The sequence below is a fragment of the Varroa destructor genome, unplaced genomic scaffold, assembly GCF_002443255.2.
Source record: "Varroa destructor unplaced genomic scaffold, Vdes_3.0 BEIS01000004.1, whole genome shotgun sequence".
Lineage (NCBI taxonomy): Eukaryota > Metazoa > Arthropoda > Arachnida > Mesostigmata > Varroidae > Varroa > Varroa destructor.
In genome coordinates, this window is record NW_019211457.1 from 6409525 (window position 1) to 6437166 (window position 27642).

Consider the following 27642-nt stretch of genomic DNA (forward strand, 5'->3'; position numbering starts at 1 on the left):
TATATATATATATATATAAACATTATCAGGAATATATTAGTTTATCTCAGATGCCATTAAAACCGAAAAGCTTTGTGGGTTGGGGCATATTGAATATACCGATTGATTGTGATCGCGAAGCAGCACGAAGCCGAGCGCGTAAATATCCACGCTGTTTACAGTTACCTAGTTACGTTGTTAAAAAGCGAGTCGTGCCGATTGCTAGAAGGCGGTTCCTTTTACATACACATACACCTACCATAAAATGAGAACTACAATTCAAATTGACAAAGTGCGAATGTGCCTGTTTCCTTAGCTAGGTAAAATGGCATCTAACTATCGAGCAGTTAATGATAAAGCCAGGGAATGTTCTTTAACACCGCCTTGGCTCAAATATAATCTACATATGCTATCCACATTTTCATGGGGAAAAATAAAAATGAACCTCATATTTGTGACAAAAAGGTTCAAAGGTTCGACTCATGTTTGCTTAGTTTACAAGTATTTTCGAATTATCTTTTCTCTTTTAGCTTGCAGATTACATGCGGGACCAGATTGCAACAATCAGGTTAATCATGGTATTAACTGGGCATATTTAAAAAAAATCACTTGAGTAAAAGTGACGAATTCATGAGACAGTAGAACGTTACGTATATACTATTACGCGATCTGTTTCAAAATTCGCGTTATTATAGACATTCGAATTAGCGAGGGCAACGTGCAGCCTAGACAGGGACAACCAAGACCTGTTTCCCAAACTGGCGTGGGTTGCTGGACCTTCCAAGCACTTCCAATCGAAGTTAGGCATGTATAGCTGGTTCATGATGAGAGCTGTTTTATTTCGTTTTGACCACAATCGTCTTAGACTATCTGGAATTCTGCAACTCGTCCTTGTGTAATCCCACTAGGTAAGAAATTAAAAAAATAAACTAAAATGAATAAATCCTACTGTATGAGCTGCAATTATATGTTGTAAACTTATTTAAAAAAAAAAAATTAATTTTATACTGTTATTTTCGTAAATTAGTTCTTGCCTATTATTGCTTATTAGCTGCCGATTTCATAGAATCACCAAAATAATTTATCGGCGTACCTTACGCGGCCACCCTTAATAGTGGTATTTAGTGAGATCCTAGAACCGCCGAAAGTTGTGAGGCATTCTAGACATTCAGGAGTTATTTAACACCGAATTCAACTGGATATCTTTTGCCAAGTCAACAAGTAGCAATGTAAATGAAAGCTTCATCAACAAATGCTTTTACAAACAAGTTTTGACAGCAATTGATCTCACATCCCATTTCTATTAAGCACTCTCAATGAGCAGATAGTATGTCCACGCAAAACGACGGCAAGGGGCGCATGACTTCAAATGGGGTTCAGTTGAAAACTGGACGGACTCAGCTTCCTGGTTGCTCTTGCACCTCATTTTGAGTAAGCGCTCTGCTTCTAATTTGATAGAACTTCTAAAGGAAAAACAAGACTTCAGCGAAGTCTTCTTTTAGCGACCGCTGCTCTATACGGTATAAACGGCCTTGCCCAAAACTTCTTGGTCTCCAAGACTTAATTAGGGATTGAGAGATCAGTCCGAAACTATCAATTGAGCATAAGATGAACGACTTACGCCGAAAACTGCGTCTGAACTCGTTCTTCAAGCAAAATAAAACGATGAGTTCGCCACACTTTCAAGAGTTGTGTCTCTTGTATTCCAAATGAATTCGTTTATTTGTCCCGACGAAAATAGCAGAACTTGGTTGTTCTGTTGATACAGACAAGACTTGCGCAGGCATTTATTACTGTTCTAGTGTAACGAAGCAAGCTAGCAGCCAACCTCGGCCACCCTCACCAGGTTATCTGTCCCCGGGACGACGTGTAAATTCAAATGCGCTCTTCCACCTTGTACGCTTCCAGAGGTAATGGAAAAGGTCGTTAAACAAAAACTTAAACGAGACAGTACGTTTGTTTTACTATTGGCAGTGTAAAGCTCACCCCAATTACATTCAGGTTTTTCTGCATGACGTGAAATAACGCTGGATAAAGAAAATTATAACATCTCATAAATGTCATAAGCGGAGTTCATAATAAAAGAAGATTGAAAAAAATTACAAAAGAAAAGTAAAAACTACCACAAATCGAAATCAGATATATTTTCTTTAGAAATACGTTTATGCGTACAGCATATGCCATTTATTATGTATGAAACCCTAACGGAATTGAAGCCACATCTTTGCCAGGAAAGCTTAATATAATGTTGACTGCCAATGACCGTATACTGAATCGATCTCACTGAAAGAACACTATAAGCACTTGTGTGAACTTATAGGTTTTTCAACGGAACGGGCGTTATTATTAAAAACACGCTTAGAATAAGGACACGTTCGAATCAATACATCGATTTGAACTCGTTTCCCTGCCAACAGTCTGCACATGTCGATTTGTTAATATCGAGGATTTAATCATAGTTTTACACAGAGGCGACTGTTTGAACTCACCCAGCGAAAAGGGCGCGGCCAAATGAATGAATAAGGTTACAAGGGATTAGCAGATATTGAGTGTTCGCAAAAGTTACTATGTTTCTTTCATTCTATCCGATGGTTCGGACAGAAGCTAGTTCATATACTTGGTATGATGTAATAGGTGACGCTGAAGAATAGTAAAAAGTTATTCTATGCATCTTACAAGGCTAATGAAAGCCATATAAGGTTCAGGAAGTATGGAGTGACCCGTATTATCGTTTCAGACTCGACGAGCCTCACAGGTTAACACCATCGGCTAGAACCTTTTTTCAGGTAGTCACTGAATACAGCTAGTGCAGGTCACAAAAAAAAAAGATTCATTTTTTCCAGTATTTGAACTTCTATTACATGTGGGTTTTTCCCTTGTTTTAAGCAGAGGGACTAGAAAAAATATTTGAGAATCGACTATTTTCTGGAGTTATTTCGGACCCGATGGATGAATTATCTGACCAAAAGTGTAAGATTCACGCTGTTAGAAGCTTAGTTCGATTGAAAACTGCTTTTGGCCTTTTTTTTTCGGAAACGTTTGTATTGAGATTCATTTGGGCATAATTATTTCGTGGGTTGTTTGATGACAAATTCTTTTTGACACAGTATAATCACATGAAATCATCGACACTTAAATTCAGAACGTACTTGAAAATTTTACGGTAAATGAGCCGTTGTATCTAGGTAACACACGCGCTCTTGACCGCCTTGAAGCGTTCGGTCAAAAAGCCCCGGTGCCGTGCAGATTTATAACAGTTCTTTACGTAAATTGTACAAACGCATACATACTGTATGTTCAGTTATAATGTAGAAGGTTGACATTATTGCAACAGCTGTAGTACCACATCACTGATATGTAGCTAGAGCTTTAAAGCATTCGATTGTTATTGTTTAGAATACTCCAATTTGCATCAGATAGAAGCTCTGCACGTATAAGCTGGTGGCGTTGCATCATGAACGTCTGAAAAATCGTCCGTATCTTTTCTATTAAATAAAGGTACGATTTAAGAAACCCCTTTGAATTTTCTACAAAATGTATTGTTTATATTTATATTTATATATATATATATTTATATTTATACAAAATGTATATAAAAAAAAAAATTGGCATGTAGTCGTATGTAGCTGTTCTACCAGAATTACCTGTTTGACTAGTTCCACAAATAACATTTCATACGAAAACAAACACACGAGGTACAAACACTTATTCGTACATAACAGACGACTATAGCATCATGACGCAATAATTGCATAATAATAATGCAGTACGGCTTGTAACTTGGTTACGAACGTTTGCAACTTTAACACTTGCGTGCTTTTGGTTGAGTAGGTAAACCACGTCTGAAAAACTAATTATTTAGGAAATTCTGTAAGTGATTGCCAACAGCTTAGGTTTTTTAATTGTCCCATATATTCTTCATCAGTTATGCAAAAATGTATACTGAGCAAACGATCACTCTTACATATAGTAACCCAAATGGACGTCACGCTATCATAAAGTTAGACTAGTTTAAAATAGTATGTTCTGTGTTTTCGAACCACTTCGCCGCGGTACTTAGTGCTGGCCAGTTGTCCAAATGGTGGTTCAATTTAAAGTAGCACGAAACGAATATAGGGGCGCCATTAGCATCGATAATACTCCGGACTCGTAAAGCTAGCAGGAGGGCTGGTTAAGTCAACTCAAATTTATCTAAGAATGTAAAATAATTAGTTTATCCGTCATACGTCATACATAAATAGGTATTTAGATAACTTCCAAGGTCGTTTTCCAATTTTTTGAGATCCTACAGCAGAAGTTGCTAGACAAGAACACGAAGATTTCTTTTGGTCCATTCTACGAAAGGATACTGCTTCGATTCTAGATTCCGAGGTGAGATAGATGCCCATTTGCGGCGTAGATATCTGCCAATATTTCGAGGATATTGCTTTTCGTACAGGAACAAAGGCTCCACTAGTAACAAGTGTTACTGTGGTTTAAAACACATTTTAAATCATACTTATTAGAAAAGGTTCGGTCTTAATGTAGGTCAGAGGCTTTGCCCGTTGAGCCTGGGTTCACCGGCATCAGTGACTTGGACAGCGAATTACCTAGTACAACTTAACGCACTATGAGAACAAGTTGGGTTAAAAATGACGAAACATTGAAAAATAAACCCAGTTGTGCTGAACGCTCATTAGATTCAAGGGAAACTTTAACAATTAAACAAGTTTTCCGCAAATTGTCTACTGAATTTAACCAAAGTAACATATTATCTAACATGACATTGCAATCATAATAGCTATATTTCTTCTATGTATACATAAACATATCGAAGACTTCCGCTTGAAAGGTTCGATAGGCCAAGCCAATTTTTTTTTTTAACATATAAAGCTACAACATCCGGTAATCGTACGCAACTTAAACTGCTTTAATATGAAAGTAAGCTCAACAAAATCGAGGTGGCCGTGAGAAGACAGCAGTTCCTGTGAACTCAATATAGGTCGAAGCAATAGGGAGTGGAAGAAGTCTGATACGCGAGACATATACCGTCTATGCGATTAATTTCAGATTTCGTGGATTATTCGTTCGACATTCGGCTGAATAGGCCGATCGCTCGCGGCTGAGCACCTAACCGTGCACGAATATATAGGATCATGTTATTAATACACAGGATGAATCAAACTTTGAATTTAAAAGACAGAAAAAAATTTACTTCTCATCAAGGATAGGTTTCCAGTTCATATCGATGCTGTCGAGTGTATACCGGCTTTTTTTCGAAAGTGTAAGCTTCGAGAAAACACGGCATGTTTGATAATTCGTAATTGATCATATTGCTGTTTAGCTACGTATTTTTGTAAAATACAATAACTACTTTTTAAATTCCACTGACTGTATGCCTACTGTTGTCCCATACTGTATTATACTGTTTCTGTTATTAGAATGATTTAAATCGATCACATAAGATTAATTGGACCGGAGTCGGATAGGCGGGCATGTTCTATATGGCCGATTGTGCTATTCATAAACTAATTTGAAGATGCTCTTTAAAATCTTTACAATTTTTGAATCTGATGCTCACAAAAATGATTTCATATCATTTGCACTTGACTTGATAAAGTTTGCTCCATTGACTTCAGATTTTACAAATCCTCGACCGTGTTACTACCATGCACGTTCCAATCAGGTTGATACGTTGTTTCTAATGCAATTCGATTCACTGAATAGAATTCAGAATTCAGCAGCTCGCCTCCTGGATCTTTACAAATTCAACCGTGGACAACACAATATACGTTGTAACCATTTCATCTACAAACAAGCTTAGAAGAACATGTGAATACTGCCTTCCCTTACGCAAGGAACCATTACATAAACAAAATGCCAACATTTCAACGCTATATTTTATACGATACAGTGATGCATAAAATATATATATATATGGCCTGGGACAGTGATGCAATTATGCTTTACATGAAATCGTAGGAGGTAATACAGCCTAAAATCTACTGCTGCATCTAACGCGCGTCTTTTGTGTAAAAGACATTTTGAAAAAAGGCATATCCAAAGATAGTACCGACACTCCGGCTGATCGATGAGCGGCGCTCGCCGAACGGTTTCCAGGTTATTCCATTATACCGCAGCAACGTCACCCTTATACATCGATGTGGTTGTTGTTATCAAACGGACGGTCGGGTCTTAGCTAATCCGCTTAATTGCGTAAGCTGCGTTAGTGTTTATAGATGCCGACATTGTTAGGCGATGTTCGATTTTAGTAAAGGACGGCAGAGTACAGCTACTGCGCTAGACTAAACCACGCGACCAGATCAGGTCAGACCAGATGATATAAAGTAAGGCTATGCCCATCGGTCATTTACGTACTTTGTCATAACCATGTTGAAGTAGCATAAAAACAACAGCGACGTCTATCAATAAAGAACACTCGTAGAATGACTGTGCATTAGACTTAATACGTGTATACTACGCATATACCAATAAAGCATAGTAATCTTTATGTTGATTTCCGCTAAGGACTAATTCCGACAAAAGAAACTTCTGTCAGTAGAGGTACTGAGTGACACTCAAACAGTGGGAATATATTTAGATGAATAACACCCTTGACGCGAGTAAAAAGCAGAAACTATTTAATCGACGTATTCAGTGAACTGGAATTATGAATTTCTCGGTCATATAAGGCCCTTGATTGAACAAATCACAATTTGACCATCAAATTCACATGGATAAACTCTGGCATACTCTTTTTGTTTTACCCAGCAATGGAATAGATGCAACAAGATGGAACAAAAACGAATCACGTGCAACGAAGAACGGATTGGGTATAGTCTAGGAAACAACTACGAATCAGGATAAATACACTGTAGGCTGAATGTAATGCAAAGCAGATACGAAGAAGTGTTTGGGTCATCGGGAAGTACAACTTGCATACAGGTGCTTAATGGAAAATTAAATGTCTTGAGTTTTATCGCATAGACGAAGTGAATTCTGCGTCTACACCCGGTTTTGAACCTAGTCACCACATGCCCCTAAGTTATCAGTTTTTAGCTTCGGTTTTGGTTTTATGCATCAGAAACGTGAGTGGTTCATTTGCAATGAAATTAGGGCTTTTTTCACGAAAGATAACGGCATCCCAGAAAAAAACGCTGGACAGAATTACTTCAGGTGATACGTTCCCCTCACCATGAGACTTCTACAATACAACGTTGGCCAACGACAATACCAGCTTTTTTACCGTGTGAGTGGATTGGCAAGTAATATTACATCACTTTGATTCTTGATCAATGGCATTGGACGCTTGAAAATTTGCACTCACAAACAAATGTGTCCGATTGCTTCCACCGGTTACCCGAGCCGGATCCGTTTGTACCCACCTTGCCTGGTCGATAAATAGGAATTTTTGGTGTCAGCGCACAAATAGGTACGCTATACGATAATATCTGGATATCATAGACGAAATGTGAGCGGAGAACATTCACAGAATGCAAAGTCTACTCCACGCTTTGTTTCTATTTTGGTCATGTGAAGTCTACAGTATATGACGAAGAGTGTAAAATGCTAAAAATGTATGCTAAGCGAGCACTGATAGACTGATGTCAATAATTAGCTTATTTGCTACATTGTTCGGTAAATAGGCTGCTGGCAAGGATCATTTTGTCCCCGTGATAGCGCAGCGAGTAACGTTTTTAGCTACCGACCTTAGTGAGACGTCGTGGTTTAGATTCGAATTCGAGCGGGAATACGTCTCGTTTTGTCCAGGAAAAGCAGCGGCTAACGGCTTCAATGTTGAACGTAAAATAAAGAACATTCTATAATAATCATTCTAAAGAACTCGTTTTGTTTGAACGGCGGATTTAGCAAAACTGTATAAGAAACAGGAACTTCGAAAGTCTTCCAAGATGACAGCCGCACTCATAGCCATAGCAGTTGAATCAACATTTTCCATATATATACCCTTGTGGAAAAACAGACATTGTCAATTGTGTTGCAGATGATAACACGTATCAAAAAATGCATGGGGGTAGAGGAATATAGCGTTATCACAACATCAATCACTTAAAACTACGGCCATTCATAAATGAAGCCAAGAACACGTTTTTTTTTTATGAATTACGCAAGATTTACTCCCTCAAACCGAATCCGATTGCTGCTATTTAGTCAACGTACGGTCACCGTGCTGCGGATATAGAGTAACCAATTTTTGAAGTACGCGTCCAGAAAAAGCCAAGGGGGTTACAGCTAGATTGCAATTGTCTGTGAAAGTAATGTTTTTTAACAAAGCTTGCATTATCGGTCTTGTCGTTTCCTTTAAAAAGTGCCGATCTGTTTTTGAAAAGTATTATAGTTGATGTATAGGTGCAATTATTAACGCTAATCGGTAGGTCAGAGACAATTTTCGCAAGATATTTCAATATTCCACGGAAAAAAAGGCCCCAACTAAATTCATCCCAGATGCTTGTTCACCTTCCATCAGATGAGTCGACACATTTCGGAACAACAGAACGAAATTAAATCAGCGGACTTAACGCAGATTGTTTTTGTTAACGAATAGATCCTTAAATTGATTTTTTTTTTAATAAAAGTGCAAGGCTTCATCATTCGCATTGAATCAGTAAGTGACCTTCTTGAAATATTAACGTCTTCTTTTTGATAGGCGTCCAAAGTAGAATCGTAATGTTCTTAGACGCACACAGAGCCTTATCATCTTTAACTGCCTACTGACTACTTAAGTGAAGCGTTTCTCGAAATGCGTACGCAGGCATTAGTAAGGATATATAAAATACATAGTGAAGTATGATACTTTACCTGCTACGAAAAAATGTAGCGTGCATATTAAGCAATTCCAGTACGTTAACCAATACCATTGATACATCGAATAGTAAACACCTCCAACGTGAACAAACAAAACGTTGTTCCGATTTACCGCCCCCTGAGAGCATACTTTTATTTACATTCATTTTCGTAGGTCTTCTGAATCCACAGATGTCGAACACTTTCCGTGGTGATAGCTTCTAAAAGGCTCCAAGGCCAAGTTGTAAAACATCTTCGATCGATGGTCGGAAAAGGAGCAAAACAAGAGAAAAAAAAACGAGTTATGCCTCCTGTGGTTCATGCACCTAATAATCTCATTATTTCATATAATAATATCAAGCCATTCATTTACTGATACGATTTTCAAGGCATCTATTCCATGCACGATACGACAGGTCTTTTTTTATGCGTAGATGTGGATTTGGAATCCTTCACTGACTGCAGTGGACCGTATGCGCAGCTTCCGATCATCCTCGAATGAGACATCTTCGTACAATTTCCCATTGGTGGAGGCAACCCATTACTCAGCTTGGACGGTGTGCTCTACACCGTGCGTGTTCTCAGTAGGGCCAGCAAAAACTCTAATTATTATGTCTGTTACTTAGCGAACGCATTGTGGTGTTTAAACACATAAAACCTTGCAATCGTTCGCCTCCAAGAGATATAATAAAATAATTTTATAAATTTCTCCGTAGACAAAAACAATCATTCCTCGTATAATACTTCACACCGCCCTGATAAGATCCCCTCCGCACTTGACAATCACTAGCGTTTTCATTCGCGCATAGCGACATCAACAAATATATCTGCTCTCCCCCCTTCCCCCTTCTTGTTTAAATTCAATACTATCATATCATGAATGGGTCATGTCTCAATGTTACGAGAAAAATCAACGATCAAACATTGCTGACCCAACAAACCAACTGTTTATTTCCGTACTCACCTGTTCGATGCTAGGTCGGTGCGCCATGCCGTCGAAGAACACGGTTTATAAGAGTTCGTTTTACTAAACAGGCCAAGGCAGACTGGCCACACTGCAGTTTACAGTCTCACTGCGTGTTGATTCTAATCACCCCTTTCCACCGCTAAAACTACCACTTCTACTGGTGACACTCGCCAGTACTCCGTAATCTTTTTGCCAGTGCTCGAAGCCGTATTCACACTTATCTTTCCAAATGGGGTTAGCAAAGGAAACAGTTTTCTGAGGCTAATACACGCACCTTCTCTGTGTACTACTACCCCACAGGCTAAATTGTCTAGTAGTAAAGGGAACAACCCAAGGCCCTCTTTTGCCGAGGGACACGGTATTTGTCCCGAACAGTACTGACTCCCACTGAAACCTCTATCCGACAAGGGGCAAACACGCATGCACGGACTCGCCTACGCCCGACATAGGGGAACAATATATACTGCACGAAAGTATTGTGTAGATGGCACAAGGAGATTTTTTTGCTATGCAACCCGACGCGGTCGCTGTCTGTCGATCGGGCAACCTAGAATCTGCAGTAATTTCCTTAAGGAAGGCTACTGCATGAGAGATAGTGATGCTTCTTCTCGCTTTAATGGCCTTCGTTACTTTTACCGTCGCTTGAATACTGAGGAAGAGGGGTTCTAGAACGACTGAAAATTGATCGAGTAACGTTTCTACAGGAACATTAGCAGGAAATAAACAGCATTTCTTATTTTTGTTACCTAACTTTAGAGTGAATGGTAGCCAAGGAGCATCAGTCGGGACGAACACCCCCTAGCCACTCTGGAGACTGTTAAAAGGGAAAATGGGAAACGGGCAGGCACCTAGAAGAAGCGGACAGACAGCGTACCCAGTGATAATAGTCTACATCCATTCATGATCTCACGCAGTTCCACAGTTCGACTAATACTGAAACGGTATAAGTCCTTTCGAACGAATTCTGATACTCGCATCACCGGCACCGAGTGCCAGACTCGCTAGATAATCGACCAGGAACGTGGCTCCAAGCGGAGGATTCTATTGGCTACTGTCTTGGCCTGTCATTGGTCGAACGGTAATCTCTCTTATTTGTACGCTGTCCCTTCCGCGTATTTGTCTACAAGATATTACACGAGCCGCTGACAGTGCTGCAGTTTCAGCTGGCGAGAATAGTCCGTAGCTTTCCTTGTCTATGTCTGAACGGCAGAAGTGGCAAACAGATACACAACCATATACACACCCACACAAATCCCTTCGCCGTTTTTCTGTGTTGGGTCCATGGGTGTACTCCGCTGTGCCTGTTACAACGTCGCGCTACTGCTACCACCGCAACGGTCTGCGGCTGGCTGCCACAAGCAGCCGCTTTGCTTTTATGGCGTCTGCTAACTGCCTGAAACTTAATACTAGTTGGGACAGTATAGCCGGCCCTGGAACTGCAGCGATACACACGCGCGCGCAAAACAACAACAACAACAACCCGAATAGCAGCAGCAGCAGCAGCTTAGAAGCAGACACCGGAGCCAGCCAACAAGTCCGAGTAGCAGCGTCAAACGGTGGCAAACAACACAGTCCCATACATGACCACAGTTTGTGGCCGTATCTCCTGTTAATGGTTAGTATTATACATTGCAAATGACGGCTCTGGCGAATGACGAACTCAAGAAAAGTAAAGAGAAACGGAACGCTGGTGTTCTGCTTTAGCATTACACCACCGAAAGCAGTGTAAAAAAGCTTTTTCGTTTTTCATGTCCAATACTTGAGCCGTTAGGCACTACTTCACACAGGGCAATACAACCGCCACTACACAGCTCAGATGACTAGATGCTACATGCGAATTAAAGAGTGAACAGCGCTGATAAGTTGTATCTGTCGTAGGAAAGCTGGCGCCAAAAGTAACCACTGCTTAGCAACAGGAGTTGGCGAATTCGCGCATAGCGGGTACGCAGAGCTGAGTCCATGTACTGCTGCAACAGTACCTGCAAGTTCTGCTTCGAAACAATATTGAATCAAGGCCCAATTAATGAAAGCTGGCTGAGAGTGAGAATGAGAGAGAGAGGGAATACCAGACAGATACCTTAATCGTAAAGCCTGGTGTGCAATATACATTAGCCCTAAACCTTAAAAAGTAAATATAAAAATTACATTAAGAGAAGAAACGGCTGAAGCGTTGATAGGGGCACGTTAGGAGGTTTCGATTTGTCTTTGCTTGAAGCCAGCCGTTCAAAGTAATGATTTACTGAAACAGAAGCAGTATTATACTGCGTAATATGCCAGTTAGTATTATGCCGCGCGAGGGAGCCCGGATCGTCTGCGGGGATGAAAAATATATATATAGAGTAGCAGGCACTGTACCAAATAGAGAAAAAAGCACTCGTGCAATAAATGAAAAGAAAACGATGTTTTTTTCGATTGTTTTCTATGTTAAGGAGGTAGCTACGCGCCAGCTGTAAGCGATTTTTTAAACATGTCTTACCATGTGTCCGTTATGGTGTAGTAATAACGTGTTTACCTATTAGACGTAACGAGTGACGTAACCTAGATTTAACGCTCCCCTCAGCCTTTTAAAAAAGAATCGACTTTGGTGTAGGTACACTTCGTTTCGTGCTGGAGGTGAGCTATCCGAAGTTTAATTATAATCGTACAGAACGTAAAACTCAAAATATTTACTTAGACATGCCCTGACTCTACTTACAAAACTTTTACATTTAGTGATTATCACGGGCTGTTTTATTCGAGTAGTGCCTGATCGATTTAGCAGTCTGCTGAAGTTGTTCCTATCTAAAATCTTTATTTTTTGTTTAGTTAGGATGTGTTACGTCATAATATTCCCCCAACTCCCTTATAGCACTCGTTTAAGCTTTGGCGGGTGTGAAAGCGGCTATTCCACCTGTCGGTACAACTCCATAGAAATACAAGCCTTTATTATATGTTACACCTTAATCGTAGGTAAGTTGGGTGTTATATTGGCTAGCAGCAAACTAAATAGGAAACAGACATTAAGTAGAATGGAAATACAATAAATGACTTAGGCGAAACATTTTCGCTTGTTGTAGTAGTTGACGCTTTCTAGGAACGAGTGTTTGTTTTTGTCTGTGTTTATTAATTATTCGTTGATGGCATGGGTGAAGTTTCTAGTGACCTCATAACTACTGGATAATTTTGATTGCGTGTTCGAAATTCGACACTCAGAGTTAATGTATCTAACCGCTGAGTACTGGGATTGTCGACTTCTATCGATTACCTGATCTGTAGCCTCTAGTTAAGTATTCTATAGTTTAATTAGTTTATTTCGAAAATAATTATAGTGCGTAGAATTGCTAATGCCACAGGCTTACTATTCTAATGGGTTTCGGCCACAACAAGACAACTATGTACATCAAGCTGTTACCTTAATATCGTTTATTTATCGTTTTATCATCATTGTTACAAGTTTCTATTTCACTACCGCGCTGTCACACCCACAGTAGAAATTTAGTGATTGTCTTATTCAATATAGGTATAATTTTTTTCTAAACTTGAAATATTTGTATTGTGTGAGACCAACGTCGCTCTCTTGGTCGTGTGTTGTCGGAGAGCAAAAAGCCCTAAACATCCAACAGACAAACATGTATCATGAGAGTCTGTTATAAACTTGCTGTGTGTATTCTTTGTCTTTTCGTAAATTGTTCATGAATGAACACACTTTTGCACGGTACTTTATCGTTCTTTGCAGTCACCTCTGAAAACTTGGTTGGGTACATGAAATCCGATAGTCACTTAAGACTTGTACGTCCGTGATCTAACATATCGAGAGAAGACCTGTTTGATCGGATAGCTTACTGTCGACTTCCTGAAAATTGGAATACAGCTTACGCATATAAAAACAAGGTTTATGCGGCAATATGTTTGAATGGCGGAACTCACGGTAAATATGCGGACCAGATTTAAAGGTTAGGAGTAAAATCACATTGAATTTTTACTATATATCACGGCCACTTTCGTTATTCCGATCTACCGAATAAAAAATATCCAGGTAACGAAAAATGGCGGCAACAAATGTCTATATCTTGTTTTCGCGATTTCTCCCAAAGTGAACCAGCTTAACTCGCACAAGTACGCTTCCTCCATGATCGAATACATCAGCTGCCGTTCTAAAAAATTCGCTATGCGTAACGTCTTTTTCACTGTACAACGTATACACATATATGGTACTACACATGTCCTTTATTCTTATTATGAATCTATACATAGTGCATCAGATTAATGCGAAACCGGCAATTCGACTAACGTACGAATTCAAAAGTTCGCGCCCTGTCCACTCCAGCGGCCAATGGCGGATTACCCCGAATGAATGATTCAATGTTCGCGAAGCGCAGCGACCGTTTCCTGATTGCAGCGCCATCCATGGAGGAAGATAGAGTTTAAAACACAGAAATGGGGGGTTTGACTATCTGCCGTGTTCTTTTCCCACTTGGTCCCAGAACAACAACAACAATAATAATTCAAAACAACGGGTGGCAGGGGCACTTTGCCAGCGAACTCTTGTTTCTTATTTCTGTTCGCTTATTTGCAATTACTTAATGTGTGGTATGTGAACCTCATAATAAGCCGAACAGATAATGAGCAACTGGATCAGTCCGTCGCAAATTCATGCTTACAATGCCTGTTCGTCGTAACAGTGAAATGCGTGATAGCAGTGGGAAATACTGCGTAAAGAAATTGTGTTGTGCAAAAGAGGACTTTTATTTCTGTACTTCTGGGCAGAAACACGCAAACGGGAAACTATATATGGCGCACATGACTAATCTAAATTACTTAATTTTAATGGATTTCATTATCGCCCTTTAATGCCGACGCGATACACAATATTGTCTTCACTGTACACCACTTGCTGTAAGCACAGACAAACATGCATCTTTGAGTCGCGTGTATCCGACGTTATATGTCTCATCGCTTTTTTGTGTACGCAACAACAGCCGCAGAAATTCCGACACAAATCGTCGTAACTTAGCTACAGTGTCTCACTAGCTGAAGCGGGGTAGCTTTGATCATAAACGTGTAACCTAAGGTATAAGCCATCTTTTCCCCTGTGATTCTAGTATGATCTACGTATACTGTGAAGAGCTATATGGTGATGATTAGATTTTGGTCAATTATCAACCTTGAAGACTATATCATCTTGACGATACCTTTTTATCTCGCGTATTTCCAGCAGGTTGTAGACGTTGTGAGTCAGCCAGTACCCTTAACTGTATTGTTGAACGGCAGTAGAACTGAGCCCGGAGTGAATTATTGGTCTCCAAGACGGTGTCACTGCTGCTGAAGTCGCACAGGTGCCGAAACACAGATTGTCAACCAGGAGCCGGCGTTACACGGGTGAGAGCGAATAATGTCCACGGTTCAAACAACGACAACACAGTCCGAGCAGCTGAGCGTTGCGCAAACAACAGTGGATGGTAGCGGCCCATCGAGCTCGCACAATCGACTCAGTCCGTCCCTGGTGCTTAAATTAAAAAAGCCCAAAAGTGACAGGTGAGTGAACGTTGAATACAATCCAAAAAGTCAGTGATCAAATGAATCACAAAGCGAGTTCGAGCGAATACGGTAGCTGTGAAATTTGTTGTCGACTAACGGTACGGCGCTTCTGTTTTTAAAGCATGGTAACATCATGTTGAATGGGTTGTGTGTTTTTGAACGGTGTTTTTATTTTTTGTGCAGAGAGGAGACGGTTCGACCGTGTCATGACGAAAATTTGAGTGAACTCAATACTGACAATTCTATGCGGTAGAATTTTGCGGTAGCAACCTTTTGAAGAAGTGCTATGGGTCATGCATAATTACTGCTCAGAGCAATAACTCGAGATATTCGAGAAACAAAGAAGAAATACAAAGAAGAAAGAGGTGCTTCGATAGGTCTAAAGAACATTCAAGCAAACATCATTTTATCAGGGCAAGCGCAAGCTAGTGGCGGAATCGCAGCAGAATTACAACACATTCATGTGAAGCATTCGTTTTTTTGAAACAAAACAGCATAATCTATTGGTGGCTACAGTTGCTGATGACGTGACGGCGCCTACTGCGGCCATTGGGGCTGCTGCTCTGAGCTGAGCTTTTGGGCTCGTTTTTTCAAAGGATTCGCATATACTATAACTATGATAGTGCAGTTACCAACTGCGAGTACGGAGCATGAATGCCTTTTCCTATAATATCAATTTAAATTAATTTCAATAAATCGTGCAACATGTTGGATATAATTTCCCGCTGTTTTCAGTCTTCCCGAACTTCATTTGTTTTAATGAAGTATATAATACAGGTACACTGTACTGGATAGGAAATGACGTTGAAGACGTTAGGAAAAATACACTAATTTGGTTACGTGCAGTTATTGCTTGTGTAAATCGAAAAGATTTCAGGTGCAGCAATCGGGAGCGTAAGAGCTTACAGGGCATACGAATTATTATTTGCTGTTATTATGAAGTAACAATTTTAAGAAAATCTTATTTTGTATTTTTATTTTTATTTAATTTTTAATTTTATTTATGTGAACTTATCTACATTGATATCATTGAGACATCATTGACTTTATCATTAAAGCTACTGTCGCACCCCCACATATCAACTGATCAATACTACACGGTTTTTTTTTCTAACCTCTTCCTGCGCCTGAAGATCATACTTTTTTTAAGCATGACAAAAAGATTCGGGGTTATTAATTATCATTGCAGCTGTTTTGTCGTTGTGCTTCATACGCACTTTACCTTTTCTTTGCAGGAAAGTTGGCTGGTCCTCGGACGTAATTGACAACGAAAACCTCAACAAAAAAAAGTCTAAGTGTTGTTGTGTCTATACGAAACCGACTGACTTCGGTGAAAGCTCCGACGAAGAAGAGGGTGACTGTGAGCATTGCTCAGGTCACGTTGAAACGAAGAAAAGCCAAAAGAGAGGTGAAGCTGGTAATCCCAGTGAACCACACGCGTCCGCAGGTGGACTCTCGTCGGACAAGAGCACATAGCCAAGGACTAAATCACAGACGAAACAGTAACCGTAGCTTACATTCGGCGTCACGTTCACGCCTCGTTTGGCTCTATCCAATACGTAACAGCAAAAATATCTACTCTAATTTCGGAAAAATAACAATCACGCGACTGCGTCTTGACAGATAAAAATTGTTCATAAGATAAGAAAATACTTTTCTTACACTTAAAATAGGCGAAGTAGAATTAAAAAGCGCTACATTGAGAAAAAGAAAACTAAGCGAAAAAAACCCACAAAAATATAAACTGCTTGCTCGAATAGGTTTTTTTTTTGTAGCAGACGTTGGGTGGTGGACATCAAAGAGCAGATCTCATCTGTGATTAGCATGTTGTTAGACGAATCTATGGATCTGTGGAAAAACAGCTAAGAAGTGTAAACCCTTTTTGCGTACATCCGCGCTTTTTGGAATTAAAACCATTAGCAGGATACGAAAACGCAATGATGGAGGACGATCGAATGGACGCAGAAAACCGGCGGCTAACGGACAACCTTGCTAGGGACATCAGGCAACTGAAGAGTCTCGCCTATGATATCGAAGACGAAGCCAAAGAACACAACAGGTATGTGACGCCGTTCATTGGCTTTCGTTTTATTTCATTTAGTTTGAATAGAACAGAAAAAATAGCCCTTGGTACCGTCCGAGCTCGTTGCAAGCAATTTTGAAAGCGTTTATCTATTTAAAACCTAAGCTTTATTTATGGTTAGGATAATGAGGCAGATAAAGGGCATTTTTTTTAGCACTTTATGTACTTGATCATCTGTGGTTTACAAAACGAGTTAAAAGATCACAGTTTCAGATAATGGTAGTTAATTTACACCAAATAGTAGTTTTTCGTATTTGGCTGTAATCGCATTGTCGGATAGACGTTTTAGCAGCGTCAAATGCGTCCAATTGTTTAACTATAAGTGGCGACGGTAAATGTGTTCTTGTTTAATCGTTTACCCAGTTATGGATAGATTTTGTGTTACAGATGATTGTAGCGAATTTTTTAAATTTTATTTGCTTTGCTAGTACTGTGACATAGTACCTAATTCTCTGGATTAGTTAGGACAAGATAAGGTATTATATATAAGTAGCTACTACAGATAATTTATGCTAAGCTGTTTTGCTACCCTCTTTGAGTCCAAATGCGCAATATTCAGTGTAACTTAATTCACACTTTATTCAGTATTTACACTTTAATTGTGATTTTTATTTCTGAGGTCTCGGTTACCCACCCTGTTCCTTTTTCCCTATCTTAAGCTAATAACACAAAACTATAATTTAAAAGTGTCCAGCGAACAATACGCATTTTTACACCGTCGTTGCCTTCTTTCAGATACCTTGATGGCATGGTCTGGAACTTTGGCTCGACACAGAACCTCCTTACGGGCGGGGTACATCGAATTAACAAGCTGCTTGGCTCCGGCCGGAGCAACCGTCGCTTGATGTGCTATATTGTCGCTGCTGTTATCGTCTTCGGCTTGATCTTCTACCACGTCGTGGGAAGGGTGACCACTGTAAATCCCTCTCTAGACGCAGTAGACGGACACAATAACAGCAATTAGATTTTAATGTTATTAGCTATGATGATATATTCAGTTAGATCCAAAAAGATAATAAAACAAAATGAGAATTTTTAACAAACGCACGATGATGACAAATAATGTGGGATGCTATATCGGAGGCAGAGGGAAAGACTTAAAACGTGTGCTGCTAATAAGCCCCCATTAGCTGAGGCCGGGACGCAATACTGTTCGATGCAATGAAATAAGATGAAGAAACAAAAATTGTAAGGGTAAATTAGTATCGGCGAAAGTATTCTTTGTTATATTTGTGGTAGACAATGAGACAACAGGGTTTGTTACATAAATGGGGCGAAATAGGCGAACCGTATCAACTTAACACGCGCTATCTCTGAAGTAGCGGCAAAGTGAGTGACAGGCGCGTGGTGGCGCCTTGGCACCGACGAAGAGATATAAAACGTGTTCAACTTATGTTGAGTTCTCCGTGTTGGCTTAGTGGCTAACGTATTTGCCTGCTAATCTTTGGCACACGTTAGACGTGATCTGAGTCCGAACCCATAAGGCATAGCCGGACAAATACACGGTTCGTTTCGTGTTAATTGGCAGCCAATCAGCTGGCCAGCTGTTTGTCTGGTGGAATTGTGCCTAACGGCGATAGCGGACATAACTCTTCAAATTTCATACGAATGTAATGCACTGTTAGGCACCAAGAATCGTCGCAGCTAAGTTAGGAAAAAAAACAGCAAATATGTATTCATTCACTAGAAAGTATAATTACTAGTTGGCAGTTAGAAGACGTGTACAGTTTACGAGAGTAACACGGTGAAACGGATTATTTTGCTATTGGCATCATCGATTATAGTAAATGAAGTCTTGTAAAGCATTTGACCTTCAAAGAGATCTCCTTGCTCTCTTGCGTAATACGAAACATGCGGTCTTTCTAATTTTTCCGGCGTTTGGCGAGGAACGTGCACGACCATATACATCATATAAAGTTATATCGTTAGTTTAGGAATGGCTAATAATGCATAGTAGTAGCACACCTATGAAATAATGATTAATTGTAATAGAAATACAATTAACATTTATACATTTTTTGAACGGGTTAGAAGCAGAAAAGCTTAGGGAGCTCCTGACAAAAATGAGCATATAAGCAGGTGTATTATTTCCTTGTATTCGATGGATGTGTCTGATACGTGGCCAACGCTCTAAGCTTTCGACCTTTCTTAGTAAAATGTCAGGTGTCCAGTGATAAAGGCAAAAAGCATTTTTATCGAAACAGTAAAAAATAGGGTGTCCCTCAAGTTTATATTTCCGATATTGCCTGTAAAACTCATATAATTATTTTCGTTCGTTCCAATAGCCAAACACTTAAGAAATAGATGTAACCCTTCAAACAAAACAGATGAAGTATGCATTTTCATGAACTGACTTTTATATGAGTTGAATTAAAATAGACGACAAACGAGATAGCTAATCAGACTACATCATTGAAAAGTAGATTATGTGCGAATATAGTTTGAACAAGCAACAAAGAAAGAGTAGGTAAAAATATCTAAGGAGAGCTAGTCGATGATTTAACTGTTTCCGGCGAAAGCCTATCATCTGAATTTACTAAGTTGGCCGTGTTTACAAGGACTCAATAACGATATTTGACGAGCTATTATGAATAATGTGGCAAAATAAAAGTGGAAATTATAGTGACATACTGACATACGGTGGTTCGAATCTAAAGAAACAGTTACAACAGCTTTTATGAATAATATATTACTGATAAAATAGTGATCAGTAATAAGAGGTAGCAGTAGTCTTGCTAATGGCTACCAGTAGCACCGTTAATAGAGTAAACAATACATTTCCTGGTAAGAGAGTTAGTTGACATACAAACCGCAAACGGATTTCACTGAGACATATTCCGTTGACGTGACGTTCCCTCAAGGGTTGGTGGTTTATGAATACTATTTAATAAACAGATAAAGTTGTAGGTTGTGATGACCGACCGAATTCTGCTGTTTTTTTATTTTGGAAGATGTACAGAAAATTGGTAGCAACTATTTCCGAGTATTTCTCCTTGACTATGTGGTGGACTACCAACAGCATGAAGACTTCAATGGTGTTTATAGAAAAATCCAAACCACTAATTGTTTTCACATTTACAATATTATATACTAAAATACTTAAGACAGGAAGAAATATAATAAGAGGAGCCTTAGCGGGTCCTGTCGATACTGCTCTTTCTATCGGAGCGTTAGTGTATATTCTCCAATATGTCCATGCTCCAATATGGGGCAATTTTTTTAATCATTATTTAGACGGACACGCGGGTTAAATTTACTGAAAGGTGGGGATTATTTTGACGCGAAGTCCACGCTCGTTAAGTAATCTTGTCATTAGAACAATTATTTTTGGGTATTCGAAGCAGGATATATACAGATAGAGTTTTTAGTAAGATGTGAACAAGATAGAATCCTTCAAAATGGTTTTTTTGCTGTCTGCAAGGCAGTAGAAACTTTCCAGGATATATGCATTCTACGAGAATATTTTGATTCTAACAAAATGTGCCAGGCCAGCATTATCGTGTCTTATATAGTGAAAACCCTTGACAAGTAAGAACTCTAACTAAGAGAACTAGCAGATCGTTAGAAAATAGCCTCGATAATACTAAGTAGATGTTCGTCGACGCATAAATATAACAGCATTGTTAGATAGTGAAAAGCCACTGCAAACTCCTTGCTCGAACATGCGTGCATAGCATAATTTCTGTGTTATCATATATGCAACTTTAACAGAATATCATTGATTAGCTTAAACTGAGCTTCAGCATTTAACAGAGGTAAGTAGGATTAACACAAAAAGTTGTATCACATTTTTTAAATGACGTTCTTCTCATTGTTATTATTATCTATCTTATTATTATCATTGTATATAAGTGATACAAGTTTTACCTACCTTTATCTTGAATACATGGAATAAAAATAACTTCATGGCTTACCTAAGTGCTTGGATAGTAATAATATAATATAGAAATAGTAATAAATATTGTGCTCTACAGCAATATTGATAGTATCACCATCTACCTACATCGGACCCTCGTTGCATTTCAAACGTAAGCGAAATTTCGATGTAGGCTTTCTACGCGCATATCAAAGCGAACCTAAAAAAATTGAGCAGATACGATTCTGGAAAATCTCTTTTATTTAGTGAGCTTTTTTCAGTAAAGTATTTGTTTACTATTTTTTTACGTATTTGTTCGAAATAGCTTTTACAAATTGATTTAACTCATTGCGTTTTTTATCTTGCTGCACAGACTCTATCTACGGTGTTTGCAGCTTATCTGTAGTGCCTGAGGTACACAAAAACCGTAATAGTCTTCGTCAAAGTCAATTTCTAGACCTCATGCTGAGCAGGCCAGTGTCCGGCGCAGACTTCATGATGAGCTCTTGAATCTGTAATGCAAATGATAGCATTAAGCAGTGTGTATTTCGAGTAAATAATTTAAGATGCCAACATACTTCTTTACGGACGGACCAAAGCTTCATTTCTAACCGTTCAGCAGCCACTACCTTTAATTATACATTTCTTTAAATATTATATGTAAGCCTTCTATTCAGCGGATTCGAAATGGATCTTCCGGCATTTTCGAAAGATAATAAAAATCAGTCACTGCAAGAAAGAGGAGATATCAGGTACATGTTGAGGTTTATTAGTCATATGTTCGTTGTATGATTTAATCACTGTATAAAATATTTGCGGGTTTTATTTACGTTCCTTATGTGTAAGTATATAGGTATGTGGCTGCACCCAATAAGTATTATCAAAATCGGAGTCGATAACCTCCAAATTAGTAGTAACCTGGTCCACCTACCTCTTTGAATTTCGGATGTAAGGATCCGCCAAGTAATCCCAAAATGACAGCTTCGCTTGTCGTCAAAAACACTCCCGAAGACTTCATTCGGTCGTAAGCATACATTCTGGAATTGGCGAAAAGGAATGGAAACCAATTATAATTGTATACGAACATCTATTGCTTTATCAAGTTGATTAGGATCCAACAGTGGCGATACATTCACGCCCGTGTTATAGTGAACAAACGATTAATGCAACGGCACTGCTAGGCGAGTCGACCTTCTGTTTAGTTAACTATATGTGACCTCCTTTTCGGCCCCTTACCAGACAGTCGTAAATGAAGATAGTCTTCTTCTAAGAAAGAAGGAGTTCTTTTTATTGCTTTAAAAAACATGGTTCTTTATCGGAGTCCGGTCAACAATTTCTGCTGCTCCTTAACTCCTAAACTCTGAAGTTCAGAAATTTCCGCTGTCTACCAGGTTTTCACGAGGTCTTTTTGAAATTATTGTTAAAATATTACGTCAAAATTATAGCAACAACTACCGCATGCTGTTTAACTTCATAACTGTTGGCTTCTCACAAGTAAAAAAAACTCACCTGTCTACAAGCGACCTCGAAGAGCACGCATCAACAACGAGATGTACATTGAAATTGTTCTCCAGAAGATTGAGGGCAGTGTTTTGAACACAGACATGAGCCTCAATACCGCAAAGAATAATCGTATCCACCTGGTCATTACGCAAAGAACATCACATGCATATATTGTCCAAGTATCTCAACGAATTCATAAGGTTCATAAAACACTACGCATATTCTCGTATACTACTTGTGGTCGTTGCCTCTGTGATAACATGTTTATAAACAGGCGCTTTTTCCGTCAGTGCTTTATTTATGCCCTGCCATTATATCTAATTAGTTACAGGTTTTGTTGTTTCACTCTAGGGAAACACGCAATTTATTAAGAATATGGATTATTTCTCGAATCAGTGAAATAGAAAATTACTTTTTTTGACGCTATGAAAATCTTACGATTCGTAAAAAGAAAATAAGCATGATGATTAAAAAGTATCGAAAAGCCATAGGTCCGTTGATTCAAAACCATTTATCTAGACTTAAACAGCTTTGATAGGCTTAAGGCTTTTCGACAGTACTCATTATAAGAATAGAGTCCTTCAAGATAAAAACTAAAAACATCTACATGGACATGTGTCAACTTTTACGTAACTATAAATTCCCATCTAATTGAAAGAGAAAAAGGATGTGCAGTTCTATTCGAAAATCAGGCGATTAAACCAAAGCGACCGTGTATAAAGAAATTAAAAATAGTCAAATGAAGCATTATTAATAAAAAATAAATAAATAAAATAAATTATTCATTTTAACGTGATGTACAATAGCTTACATCCGGATATTTTGACTTCATTAATCCGATGATTTCTGGAGTACACATTGAGAACTGAGTTTTTTCGACAGGCTTAATATCCAAATATTTATCAATGCCCAATTCAGCAGCGGTGCGGCCGAGACCTAAAATAAACGAAGAAACATCGATTACACGTTTTGTGTTGTATGATTTGTGTCCCTACAATCAACCGGCTACATATGAGAGGCTTAAATATTCGGCAGTTCTAAAATGCTAACCGGTATTTCAGGTTTTCAGCAAACCACGTTATATTATACTCCACTCTTGTATTTATGGGTTATTCATTTAGTTAAAAACCGAACATTGTTATTCCTTGCAACGTCTTAAAGATCCTTTGCTTCAGAAAAAGCGTCCAGTAGCAGCCTTTAGGGGAGAGAAAACCATTTGATGTACGATCAAATCCTTGACAATTATATAGTACAGCACTTGCGTCACCTTTCGGATATTGTTCGGTGATAATGACGGGCATATTGAGCGCCTTAGCGGCGTGCAGCATTCGACCGGATATGGCGACTATTTCAGGGAAATATTGGACTATCGGTCTGAACTTTTCCTGAAGATCACACAGAAAAAGAGCTGAACGATTGGGAACTAGACGGCCTACGTTACGAAGAGTTCCAGCCATATTTACAGGTTCCGTTGGCGGGGTTCCTAAATAAATGATATTTGATAAATAAATGACAAAACATAAGAAGACAATGAGCATGTTTTACTGATCTGAAACAGTGCTACTATTAATGTTATAATATCGCGCCAGGTGTGTACGTATATATCAATTCTCTATTAATACAGAATCGAATAAAGTTTTTATACAAAAGTATAATTTCATAGAAAAAAAATAATTGTTACTTACCATGTCAGGATGGTTCTGGGTATGGGCTTGTTTAGCCTAAATTTGCTGCATCTGAATAAAACACTGCAGTCATGTGTACCGTTTTCTTATCAATAAGATTTTTTAAGCGTTTAGAAATGCTTTATTCAATTTCTCAGTGTAAATACGTCAGTTTGACTTCCTTTTGCATAACTAACACACTCAGTAACAAAGTACTGTTGAGACAACGTACTTGACATACTGTGCACGAACAGGTCGGACCTTATATAAGTAAATCTTACTGTTCAATTCATTAGATAGCAGTAATTTTTGGAACAAGAGATATGAAAAACAGCTTGTATTCCTTTGAGGTCATTTTGTGACTGTGTAATTTAGTCGATCAGCATCAGATCAAAACAGTTCCCTAAATAAAACATTTACGAATCTGCAAGGCTGTTAGTTGATAAATGTTAGTTGATGAATAACTTTTCCTCTTTCCCCTACCCGCATATAGGTGTCAGTCGCGTCAGTTTTCAATTTTTGAGAAGATTTTGTCTGCTCTGTACGTAATCACTTAAACATACACGATCGAGACGCGTAAGGATTTGTTTGGTGCATACCAAAGTCCTGTTCCGAGTTGAGTTCTTCAATACATAAGGGATATCATGACCTAAATGAATCTGTTCTACAATCAAGAACAAGAATCTGAACAAGAAATACCTCTTGGCTTATTTTGGTCACCTGCGCCATCTAGAATCAACGTATCACTGATATTATGCGCAAAGTACATTTCGCTAGTTAATTGTTTCAATTCTTGAGCCAAGGTACTTCGAGCTAGATACCGCAAATAATTTCTCGGTCGCTTGGCAATACGTAGTCATTTTGGGAATGTCTCTCAAAGGTCATTAGGCCAGCTGCCATCATTAGAAATATTGCTGTGCCTTCTGTCCTTTTCATACGAGCCTGTTCGTCAACACTGCACAGAGGGTATCACCATCCTTTCCAACGGCGGGAAAAAAACGACAGAATACGGCAGTGACGAAATGCGTTCCTAGTGGACATTTCCACGACGGGCTCTTAGGTCGTTTAATTGCGCAAATGTTTTATACAAAATCGACATTAAAGGAAAGATTGTCCCGTCTACTCTACACAATATTAGAATAAATAAAACACCTAAACAAAAAAGCATGCTTGACGAATGAGTAGGTAAATAAGTGAAGGAAGCAAAACAGTCTAGACGAGCGCATGACCACTGAATCTCTGTGCCAAAAATAGCCCAGTCAGTATTATGCTGAAACGCGTTGATTGTCGACATCAGGAAAAGTAAGAAATGTTTCACGATTTCTAACGTTGCATGCTTTTATAACTTAAGCGGCATGGTTCTAGCATTACGAAAACAACTATAAGACTAGATCTCCAAATTGAAACAATATAGAAGACCGACGAATAACAAAAGCTCGTTTTTTGCAATACTGGAGCTAGCCGTCATTTGATGACCGTGTTAAGGACAGTGCTAAACAGGGAATATGTATTGTCTTTCTCACACTGTTCTTTCAATTATAAGACACTCTCTCAAGCACCTAGAGACCAGCCACAGTGAACACCCACACGCAACCATACTCACATAATGGTAAAAATTACAACGACTCGATCAACCTTCACTACAAAATAGCACTAGGCAACTGCTCTTGTCAATTTTAATCTACCAACGTATATTTCGCCATCTTAAGAAAACACGACAGCATGCTTTTGTCATTTCGTTTTCAGGTTTTTGTACAAACAACACAGTGTTTACGCACCGGATTTTCCGCCGTTGCTATCCATATGGTTCATTAACCAAAAGTCAAATGGTCAAAAGTGTGACGTTTTCAGCGTTTTCCCTTAAGTCGAGTCGCTGTCAATGTCAAACAGGCTACAAGGTGACGGTAATAGCCTAGCTATTGAAGTGGCTCATTTGTATACTTTGATAACAATGCGCCGACTGATAATCAAAGGTCAAAACCAAACGAAGCTGGTTTAAGTAAATACATCCATTGAAGCCAGCTCCTTTCCGCTTGCTAAAATAAGCTAAACGTTCGGTCAGTACTTACCGCTGGAGACGTTTTCGGGTAAAAAGTTTATCAAATGACTTCGCGCCGACCGTAAATCACTGCCGGTTGGCGTGTCTGAATCCCACGACTTGTCGTCTAACTTGCGCCTCCCAGACACATGAAAATGATCCCCAGAACCGAGCTCTTTCCAGCCACACGTATCTTGGTTGGTCCGTCGCAGACTGTGCGCGGATCGGATACTACAGTGTTTGCGGAAGCTACCGGGTATGTAAATAGCGCTGGAGATTTTTTCTGCTGCGATAGATTAGGTGATTTTCGTAAAGAAAAAGACTAACGGACAACCTTTAAAAAGAACTTTCGGAAGTGCAGTGTGATACTTCTATAAGACCTAATGAGTAAACGTTCATACCAAACAAGTTCACTTAGTTTGTTGATATAAGTTCTGGAACTGTAAACAAACGTACTAGAATAGTTATCATTTCAATTAAATTGATTGCGAAGATTAGTCTCTAGTTTGGAAAGAAAAGAGCATCGTTTTGGTTTGCCAGGGAACCGAGACTGAATTGTTTGCAGATGCATAAGAATCTATCTAATCTGTGCGACTAAGACTTAATAGCCATTTGTATGACCTGCTTGGTATTAATTTCGAGGACCTTCGCACCAAACCAACGTTCTATTTGTGTAGAAAATAAAAAACCGCACCCTTGACATCAGTAGTACACCTGTCATTCCATATTGTGGCCATGATATTATATAAAGCAGCACATATATAACTAGCGTCGGTATGCCTATTCTTTTGCTCGGTATGGGGTAAACTTTGGAAGTAAAAAAGGCAGTTATAGATCTAGAAGCAGTTTCCATGCGCATAGCAATATGTCCTGCCTAGATGATATGATCATGGTTTAGTTTGGCAAGACTACGAATCGAACAAAGAGAAACGTAAAAATATATTGTGTTATACCCTTTTCTATGATGAGCAGTTGACTCTTGTTCCAAACATCGTAGTTAAAATGAGAAAAAAAGAATCATATCCCGCATCATTTTAACCATTTCTAAGAAAATCGATTAGTAATTAGAAGAAAAGTTGGTGTTTCATTATCATAATTAACAGAACAACCTCAGTATCTTCAACTGTGTCGATCACCCATTCGTTTCCATGTGCTGCTGAGCCTATATTAAGACGAAGAAACGTTCCTGGAATTTGCACGATCAATAATTAATCATTGGAACATTTTTCAGTTTCAGCTTGTGATCCCACTCCA

The 27642-nt window shown here is 38.9% G+C and overlaps 3 protein-coding genes and 1 long non-coding RNA gene across 16 annotated transcripts in view; 2 read left to right on the top strand and 2 right to left on the bottom strand.

Annotated features, from left to right (window-relative positions):
• The window catches only part of LOC147755776 (uncharacterized), a 3614-nt gene extending 2669 nt beyond the window's left edge, over positions 1-945 (top strand). The window contains exon 3 of the long non-coding RNA XR_015326901.1: positions 510-945. This is a non-coding gene — a long non-coding RNA (uncharacterized LOC147755776). The remainder of the gene's footprint in view (positions 1-509) is intronic.
• Eps-15 (Epidermal growth factor receptor pathway substrate 15) overlaps positions 1-15033 on the bottom strand; it is a 35577-nt gene extending 20544 nt beyond the window's left edge. The window contains exon 1 of one of the 2 annotated variants that reach the window (XM_086987769.1): positions 14899-15033. Coding sequence is in view for 1 of the 2 variants with exons in the window: in XM_022805287.2 (XP_022661022.1) it covers positions 9725-9751 (27 nt within the window). In the remaining variant the exon portion in view is untranslated. Of the gene's footprint in view, positions 1-9724; positions 11613-14898 lie in introns of those variants that run through there. The other variant, XM_022805287.2, reaches the window with a different exon arrangement.
• A 65-nt stretch (positions 15034-15098) lies between these two features.
• On the top strand, positions 15099-20253 carry LOC111250290 (BET1-like protein). 8 transcript variants are annotated; one of them, XR_015326897.1, is made up of 3 exons: positions 15099-15241; positions 16480-16803; positions 17168-17303. XR_015326897.1 is itself a non-coding variant. In XM_086987774.1 (3 exons), the coding sequence occupies exons 1-2, from the start codon at positions 15099-15101 to the stop codon at positions 16718-16720; spliced, it is 384 nt and encodes a 127-aa protein (XP_086843900.1). In that variant the 3' UTR covers positions 16721-16746; positions 17165-17303. The 8 variants fall into 8 exon arrangements, 6 of the variants coding, with proteins under 6 accessions (XP_086843900.1, XP_086843901.1, XP_022661034.1 ...); XR_015326898.1 differs by having other exon boundaries at positions 17165-17301; XM_086987774.1 differs by having other exon boundaries at positions 16480-16746; positions 17165-17303.
• A 1173-nt stretch (positions 20254-21426) lies between these two features.
• Positions 21427-26642, bottom strand: LOC111248766 (isochorismatase domain-containing protein 2-like). 5 transcript variants are annotated; one of them, XM_086987772.1, is made up of 7 exons: positions 26420-26642; positions 24372-24422; positions 23954-24169; positions 23498-23622; positions 22693-22823; positions 22115-22220; positions 21427-21695 (listed from the first exon to the last, which is right to left on the bottom strand). In XM_086987772.1, the coding sequence occupies exons 3-7, from the start codon at positions 24141-24143 to the stop codon at positions 21630-21632; spliced, it is 618 nt and encodes a 205-aa protein (XP_086843898.1). In that variant the 5' UTR covers positions 24144-24169; positions 24372-24422; positions 26420-26642; the 3' UTR covers positions 21427-21629. The 5 variants fall into 5 exon arrangements, with proteins under 5 accessions (XP_086843898.1, XP_022657407.1, XP_022657406.1 ...); XM_022801672.2 differs by having other exon boundaries at positions 24372-24434; XM_022801671.2 differs by lacking the exon at positions 26420-26642 and adding an exon at positions 26129-26405.
• Between the last annotated feature and the right edge of the window lie 1000 nt (positions 26643-27642).

Bases quoted from the DNA above. Each gene is read 5' to 3' on its own strand.
- LOC111250290 (XM_086987774.1), top strand. From the start codon at position 15,099: ATGTCCACGGTTCAAACAACGACAACACAGTCCGAGCAGCTGAGCGTT. The intron at 15,242-16,479 runs GTGAGTGAACGT...TTTTCTTTGCAG, and splicing joins AAAAAGCCCAAAAGTGACAG to GAAAGTTGGCTGGTCCTCGG.
- LOC111248766 (XM_022801668.2), bottom strand. From the start codon at position 26,162: ATGAACCATATGGATAGCAACGGCGGAAAATCCG. The intron at 24,170-26,128 runs GTGCGTAAACAC...TCATTTATTTAG, and splicing joins TAGCAACGGCGGAAAATCCG to GAACCCCGCCAACGGAACCT. The intron at 21,696-22,114 runs GTAGGTGGACCA...TTTGCATTACAG, and splicing joins TACATCCGAAATTCAAAGAG to ATTCAAGAGCTCATCATGAA.